We start from the raw sequence: 8,559 nt of genomic DNA, 5'->3' as shown, positions 1-8,559 counted from the left end.
AAGCAGATTCCTGCTGGGCTCCCATTCCCAGCCAAGCCTGCATCTCACATCCGGTGCCCTGTCCTCTCACAGGGCCCTGCTTTCGTTCCATTTCTATAGCACCTTTCCTTGGCCAGCTCAGTGCACATGGAAAATAAACAATAACATGAGTTTGGAAGTTTGCCGGCCTCTTAGGGGTCAGGAGCTGCCACTAGCTACCAGACCCCCATAAACTAAATCTTTTTTTGTTCCCCTTTGTGCAGATCTAAAGGGTGATTGATTTAATGTTGTTTTTTTAAAGGAACCCCTCAGCTCAGTGACCCATTAACAGCAGAACTAATTCACTGAGCTACGATAACAAACTTACACCCGCAAAAGCATATTCAAGGCAACCACGAACTTTGAAATGTTTGTTTTCCTTAGGATCTCTGATAGATGAGGTGACAAAAGCAGCTGGATGAAATTCAAAATGCAGACCAGGATCGGGTTCTCAGGGCTGGGGAGAGCAATGCACAGGGGGTTTGCAGTCAAGGCAAGAGGGTGGAGACCTTGCCGGCTCAGCTGCTCCGAGTTCCTTCCTTCCTGGGTCCTCCAACTTGCTGCAGAGCTGTATGTGTTCTGTGTCTGTGCTGCCCTGTATGGTAGCCGTTAGCCGCTTCTGGCTATTGAGCACTTGAAGCATGGCAAGTGAGACTGAGGAACTGAATTGTTAGTCCTAAGTAATTTTAATTAATTGAACATGGCTGGTGGCAGGTCTACAGAAATTACTGAGTACCTGTGGCATTGCCAGACGCTGTGGGAAACGCTTCTTAGGCTTGTCTCATTGAATCCTCAAAATAACCCAATGGAGTAAATGCTATTGCTATTGCACCCATTTTACAGATGTAGAAAGTGCGGCTTAGGGAGTTTAAGTCACTTTCCCAGGGTCACACAGCAAAAAACAAGGCATGCCTTCTATTGCAGAGCCTGCATTTAAGCAAGAATTATTTGGCTCCCTTTCTGGTACTGGGGAAGTTTAAGAGAGTCCCAACTGCTCAGATTAAGCAGACACCAGGCAGGTGATGGGGCAAGCCAGGTCGAGCACCGCGTGAGTGCAGTCACGTTGAGCTGTTGGATGATCCCCAGGCAGATAGAAGGGCAGCAGCTCAGATTTTACTTCCTGAAGGTAATGGGCCATAGGGAGCCAACCAAGAGGACCCTCCAGGCCTTGCCTCCTCAAGTGTGTGGAAACCAGGCCTTCCCCAGCCTCTGGGAACAAGTGTCTTGTCTCCTTTGTTCTGTGTGTCTCTTTTAATATGCACATACGTTTTGACCCAGAAGTCCCACCTCTAAGAAGTATATCCTAAGGAAATAAATCAGTTGATGTGTTTAAAGGTTTAGTCCTAAAAATGTTCTGAGCAATGTTTATTCTCCAAATATTAATTAGGCATTTACTGTCTGCCAAGCATAGAAAAGAAGTGCTTTGATACGTGTGAGAAAACAGAAGCTTCCTACAAGTCCAAAGAGAATGGGTTGCTGAAGTAAATCACAAGGTACCTATATGATGGAACGTTATGTGATCACTGAAGGTGCGTAGCAGATGGTTGAGGGCCACAAAGCAGAGTAACATAGTGGTTCAGAGTGTGAAGTGTGGAGTGTGGGGACCAACTTGAATCCTCTGTGTGCTAGCCTTTGACCTCAGGCAAGTTACTTCTCTCTGGGCCTGTTACTTCATGGATACCATGGAGGTTAATCACCCTTACCTTGCATGACAGTAGGTGTGATTGTACAGGTGAAGGCTTTAGATCTGTCCTTGGTACTATAACTCGTGCTCAATAAGTGACAATTAGTAGGATTATTTGTTCACTGTTTAGCGTGAAAACAGCCCAGAGCCTAATGTATAGTGTAAGACCTGGAATATATATCATATATCATCACAATTATATATATGATGTTTGTGATGAGAATTACAGAAATGCACTGTAGATATTCACATCCATCTACACATACATATATGTGTATACTAGATATTAATTGTATTATCTCTAGGTAATGTTTACGGTAACGTTTATTTCTTTGCAGTCTTCTAAGCACATTCCAAATGCTCAACAGTGAATATAATCACTTATTGCTGTTGCTATTATTATCATTATCATTATTTTTAAAACAACAAGAAGGCAGAGACTTTTACAAAGGGCAACTCAGTTATTCACGCACTAGAAATGGGTTAGCTTGTTAAATGCTTTCATCAGCTGTAGGAAGCAGTTAGCATCACGATTCCTTATTTTACAGCGGGTAGAAATGAGGCTGTCAGGGCTCAGCATTGTGCCCAAGGCTCCACAGGGAGTGGAGGCCCTGAACCTCCATGCTCTGTGCCCTTCCAGCTACGGATGGAAATTGTTCCTGAGAGCAGAGTTTGATTAGAAAACTCAGGGCACAACTTCAAAAGCATGGGGACTGGTGCAGGCCCCCAGAATGCTGAAATCCCCCCAAAGTCCTTTCTGCTTGGGGACAACGTGGGGACAGAAGAACAAGATGGGTTGGCTGGTCCTAGAGACCAGGATCAAGTGGCCACGGATATCAAGAGGGAAAAGCCCGTGATGGCAGAAAGCTAAGAGGGGCTGACCCGAGACGTCAGCTAATTGAGGCAGAGCCTTTATGATAAACAGAAACCCTTTACCTCACCCAAGATTCTGGTAGCAGTTCAGTCTCTAAGCGATCTACCCTGGGAGGGACATTTTCCGACTAAAGCTTTAAAGTTCAGGTACAGTTCTGTTCTCCTACCAGGTTCTATCACCGGTCCATTTTTCAAACTTTTTTATTGACAGACGTGAAAACGGCTAATGTTTAAGTTATAAAAGGAAAATACGCTTCTTTGGGGGAAGAAAAGCAAACAAATCAGAATGTAGAGAGGAAAAGCATTGCAGTTTTTTGTCTTCATTCATCTTGATAAATGCTTTATACGTTCCAGCTCGTGGAGTCCACACCACAACTCTAAGTAGTGGGGTTGATTTAAATGTCCCCAGCTTACACACAAGGGACCTGAGTTTTAAAGTTACTTCCTTGTTTTGGAAATGACTGATTAGAATTCTCTTCTGTGCATGTGCCTCAAGCTACAGAGTCATCCCCCCATTGACAGACGGATGTGTTATTGCTAATATTTTTACATGTAAATGATGCTTCAAAAGACATCCTTGTACATGTGTTTTCCCTCGTGTTTGTTCATGAGTATCGATCTGTTGAATTCCTAAATGGGATGTTGTGAGATCAAAGAGAATGAATATTTTACATTCTGTTATTTTTTCCTGCTTCCGGTTTTCCAGCACTCACCCACCTTAGTGCATATGCGTGCGCGCACACACACAGGCGCCACTCCCGGTCCCGAGGCAGTGAGCACTCACTGAGCATTGGTCACACCTCTTGACGTTGCACTTTTCATAACCCTCAGCAGTGTTCTGACATAAGCACTCTTGTTATCATCATCATCTCCACTTTACAGATGGGCACACCGAAGCACTGAGGGCATAAAATCATTTGACTCCAGATTCCTGACTCCGGGTTCCTCATGCATGAATCTAACCACAGGACCCCTGCTTCCTTAGCCATCAAGTCCTTCTCCTGCCTGTAACCCATCCAGTGGCTTTTCCAAAGCTTTCAGGATGAAGTGCAAAGTTCATAGTAACAAAGGAAAATGCACCTGATGATGATCTAACCCTTCTTAGACCATCAAGTGCATTTGGACTCTATTCTCCAGGCAGTGGGGACCCATGGAACGTTTGGTATCCAAGGATTCACACGGGGGTATCTGGGCTTGAGAGTGATTTGTGTAACTAGCCACTCTTTTACAGTGTTTTCCAAAGGACACCCAATGTATGAAAGACTTCCCCAGGGTGCTGGAAAGGAGAGTGTCAAAAATTGCTAAGGGGATCAGAGGCAGCTTCTGTGTATAACCTCCTTGTACCCCGTCCCTTCTCAAAGCTGGATTCTCAAGGTCATGTCCAACTGCCCAGCACCTGCCCTAAGTTATTTTCTGTTTGTTTGATAAGGGGAAGTGAGTTTATGCTGCGGGGCTCCCAGTGGCGGGTTTGTTTTAAGATCTGGCGATCTCCGTGCTCCTCTGTCTGGGGCCCAGCTGCAGAAACCCTGACCAGGCGGACACCTCTGGGAAGTGGTGTTTTTGGAAACCAAGCCCAAACAGCGCCTTGCTCTGCCCCTGGGGCAGCTGAATGAAGCTGGTGGAGGGAGAGATGGGAGTCCAGCCTCTTCCTTGGGGTGGGCGGTTGGGGGCGGGTGTGGATAAGTCTCGGGTCGTGGCCTTCATTCCGCATCCGAGAAAAGAGAGACTAGAACTGAAGGTCGTTAGATCTAAAGACATTAAGAGATTGTATTCCAGCCCCCCTCAGACTCAGGCTCGACTCCTGTTTATCAAGCACCTGCAGGATGCTTTGCCCAGACAAGGTCTCACGTACCCTCAGAAAGAAGTTCTCATATTGATTAGAAACGTGGCCTTGGAGTCCAGACTGCCTGGGTTCGAATCTCAGATCTGCCCCTAGCTCTGTGCTCTTTAGGAAGCAGGTAGACCTCTCTCAGCCTCAATTTCCTCCTCTGTACAATGCAGAAATCACAGTACTTACTCCAAAACTAGTGGGAGGGTTCTACGTGTCCAAAGCACAGTGCCCCACGCCTGGGAATTTCCCGGTGATAGCACTGTGCAGGAGGCGTCATTGTCCTCGTATTCCCGCCGTGGACACTCAGCCTGGACTGCTTCTGCGTCTGCCTGACTCCTGGCCCGTGCTTGCCGCATAGGACACATCGGCTCTGCAGGCCTGAGCCCCCCCTCCCGCCATGCCTCCGTTTGCTTTCTCAGTCTTAGCTGTGCAACCTGGTTGCCCTCCAGTTCCACATCCAGCAACCTCTCCGGTTCCTCCGCCTTCCTCGACATGCCTTATAACCACCTTGACCCACACAGCGAGCTGACCTTCACTCTATAACTAGGCAGGTAGCTCCTTGAGGGCAGGAATGTTTTACGTTTCCGTGGCCCTTGGCTTAGAGCGGAGGCTATGGAATCGATGCTCAGAAAGCTTGTTTGAAGGCCAGTATCACTGCATCAGTAAATAGCACAATTAATGAATGAGTGGGTGAATGAATGTGAAGGCGTGAGTGAAGGAACAAGTGAGTGCGTAAAAGAAGGAGGGAGTGGGTGAATGAGTGAATACACAAGAAAATGAGTGGATGAGTGAGAGAGGTTGAACGATTGGTGGGGATGGAGCGGATAAGGGAATGTGTGACTTACTGACCAGGGGATTTGGGCCCCGTGGAAAGCAGCTTGTCTTGCCCTTGTCCTTATGCATGACCTCCCTCTCCAGGCTCAGACGTGCCTTTTCAGTTCTATCCTCCCTCCCTTTCCTCCTGTTCCCTCTCACCTGTCTCCAGAAGTGATGACTGCACTAATTTGTTCACAGGCCATTAACTCTTGAGCACTGGAAGAGGCCAGCTCTGAGTTGGCAAGGGCTGGGGTGCTGGCTCTCGGTCCACCAGGAGACATCATCGTTCTCTTGCCTGCCCGCCCGTGCAGCGAGGTTCTTATCTCTCCCTCTGCCCGCTTGCTTGCAGATGACGACTGCACTGACTCCTTCACGCCCAATCAAGTCGCCAGAATGCACTGTTACCTGGACCTGGTGTACCAGAGCTGGCAGCCCTCCAGGAAGCCGGCGCCTGTCGCCCTTGCCCCCCAGATCGTGGGCCACACGACCGGCTCTGTGATGCTGGAGTGGTTCCCGCCCATCGACGGCCACTTCTTTGAAAGGTGAGTGTGGCCTGTGAAGTGTTGATGCCCCTCTCTGTCTCCTGCCAAGAAGAGGGAAACTTGGAAGGGAAGCAGCCTTGGAGAGGGATTTCGCTGTGTTTCTTGTTTTCGATCTTGTTTAACGAGTGCCCGCCACGACTAGCACAGTGACTGGTCCATAGAGGCACAATGTAGATTTGGGGGTCAGGGAATACATGAATGATTGCTAACAGAAATTAATGAGTAATGATGCATGTTTTAAGTGGTGAGTATTTAGCTTCATTTTATTATTAAAAACGTGGAAACCTCTGTCGCCAGAACTTCCTCTGTGATGGAGGTACTGGTCTCATCTCCATGAGCTCGGGGAGTTGAAGTTACCTCTGGTTAATGGGCTAACACCTTCCTATACGTATAGTATTCGAAGGGTACATTATACATGAATACACAGGCATATATATACATATATATACATATATATATATATATATATATAATTTTTTATTTTAAGGCTTTTAGCTTTCTCTTGAATCAGCATTAAGCTGAGCAGGGCTCAACACTGATTTTTTTTTTTTTTTTTGGCTGCATTGGGTCTTCATTGCTGCGTGGGCTTTCCCTAATTGCGGCGAGCAGGGGCTACTGTTTGTTGCGATGTGTGGGCTTCTCATTGCGGTGGCTTCTCTTGTTGTGGAGCATGGGCTCTAGGCACATGGGCTTCAGTAGTTGTGGCACGCAGGCTCGGTGGTTGTGTCTCGCGGGCTCTGGAGCGCAGGCTCAGTCGTTGTGGCGCACGGACTTAGTTGCTCCGCGGCATGTGGGATCTTCCCGGACCAGGGATCGAACCCGTGTCCCCTGCATTGGCAGGTGGATTCTTGACCACTGTGCCACCAGGGAAGTCCCACATGTATTTTTGTATAATTAGAATCTGTGCCTGTGCCTAGTGTTGTTTTATAGAACTGAAGGTAGAATTTTTAGAAGATCAGAGGATGATAAACTGAGGCACAGGATACCTCAGTTCAGCTCCTGTCTGCCACTCACTAGTGGTATGGCCTTGGGCAAGTCACTTTCCCTCCCTGAGTCTTATTCTCAGCTGAAAAGTGGGTCTAATGATGCCTCCGTGGCCTGAAGGTGGAAACCTGAATCAAACGGTTTCTTGTGCTGCCTTTCAGCATCGGGACTCCCTGAGGCGCTCAAGCTTTAGGGGATTTTAAAGGGTCATGAAACGTACTGCGATGTTGACCTCTATTTTGGTTGGAACTTGGCTATAATTTAGGGTAGATTAGTATATTGCCCCCCTTCCAGCCCTTCCTGGGGATGTTTTATCCAATAATGATGATACAACACTGATGATGGTGGAAATAATAACCAGCTAATGATTAATTATTACTCTATGGTCATGGTTGTCACCGTTTATCAGGTGCTTACTCTGCACTGGATTCTGTACTAAATGCTTTCTATACAGTCTCGTTTAATCTTTCCAGTAATTCTATAACAGGGGAATCAACTTCTGCATTTGCCAGATGAGGTAGGGACTGGCGCACAAAGAGGTGGAAGAGATTTGACCAAAAGCCCGTAGCAGGTGGTGGGAGCTGGGCTTCGACTCGCATTTTGCAGTGTCTTATCTGAGGCTCTCATGTTCTTTCATTAAGTCTTTCCAAACTTTGCATTATGAAGGAGGTGTTACCCCTCCCCTCAAAAAAGGCCACAGAATGTGGCAAGGAGCTCTCACAAGTATGGGTGTATGCATGCGCGTGTGCGTGTGCACGTGTGTATGTAAAAAATATATTAGATCATGGCATCACATTAAATTCGGGCTCCAGTTTTCCACACTACTATCAGTCCCTGAATCTAGAACCTTCATTTGACAGCTGGATGGATGTGATCACGGGGAAAGGAAATGCACTCCCTAGGCCCTCTGTAGAAACCCCCCTTCCTCTTCCCCAGCCATCCTCACTGGGAGCTTAGAGCTGGGGTTGGGAAACCTCATGTGACACTTCAGAGCAGGCTTTCCAGCAGCCCATAGATTTATTTATTTTTTCTGTGGCAATGAGGAGTATCAGACTTTTGGTCAAGGCTTGGCCTCGATTCCACTTAAAAATGGAAGTTTTGTAAATGAAGCTTCCTGTGTATGTATTCAATTTGTATTTCATAAAGCAGTTTTTGTCCATTAAATAAATACCATCTGATTGTTGGAAACCTATTGGAGGGTTAATTGTTGTGTAATGAGATATGTCTCTATTACATAGTGCCCTCAGCTTCAATCAACATGTTTTTAATAACCTATAGTCAGTTGGTACTTGAGGCTCATACAATAGCTATTCTGTTCAGTCTAAGATTTCACAACGGAGTTATCATATGTTAAATTAAAACTGACATTTTAGAAACATGTCTAATTAGGGTTAACAGCTATGTAGACCATAGTCTATGGCTAAAGGAAGTAGGTCAACAAGTTCAATAAATTGTTGTAAAGGAATGGAACTGTCGCCCTCCCATACACACGGAGTTCCTACTGGTGGAAATTGGCTTAGTACAAAGTGCACGAGCTCTGATGTCAAGTTGTCTGTGTTCCAGTCTCAGCTTCATCACTCCCAGCCTATGGGACCTTGGGCAAGTCATCTCCCTTCTCTGATCCTCTCCGGCCCCCTGCGTCTTGTTCCATAAAAGGTGCTAACCAGGCTCACTTCTCCTGGCTTTTGTGGGGAATTCAACAAGATGACCTCTGCACTATGCCTAGCACACACGCTCTGTGTTCGGGAAATACAAGCTCCCTTCTTGTACAGTTTTCCAGAGCCGTTGAGCTACTTGAAACGTTCTCTTTC

General features: G+C 46.7%; 1 protein-coding gene across 1 annotated transcript in view; it reads left to right on the top strand.

The window, feature by feature from the left end:
* The window catches only part of PAPPA (pappalysin 1), a gene marked incomplete at its 5' end in the record, with an annotated part of 257,734 nt that overhangs the window by 65,573 nt on the left and 183,602 nt on the right, over positions 1 to 8,559 (top strand). The window contains 2 exon segments of the mRNA XM_007449800.1: positions 5,572 to 5,764; positions 6,159 to 6,168. Of these exon segments, the coding sequence (XP_007449862.1) occupies positions 5,572 to 5,764; positions 6,159 to 6,168 (203 nt within the window).

Source organism: Lipotes vexillifer, unplaced genomic scaffold, assembly GCF_000442215.2.
Source record: "Lipotes vexillifer unplaced genomic scaffold, Lipotes_vexillifer_v1.1 scaffold230, whole genome shotgun sequence".
In the NCBI taxonomy this organism is placed as follows: domain Eukaryota; kingdom Metazoa; phylum Chordata; class Mammalia; order Artiodactyla; family Lipotidae; genus Lipotes; species Lipotes vexillifer.
This window is presented reverse-complemented; position numbering and strand designations above follow the sequence as displayed.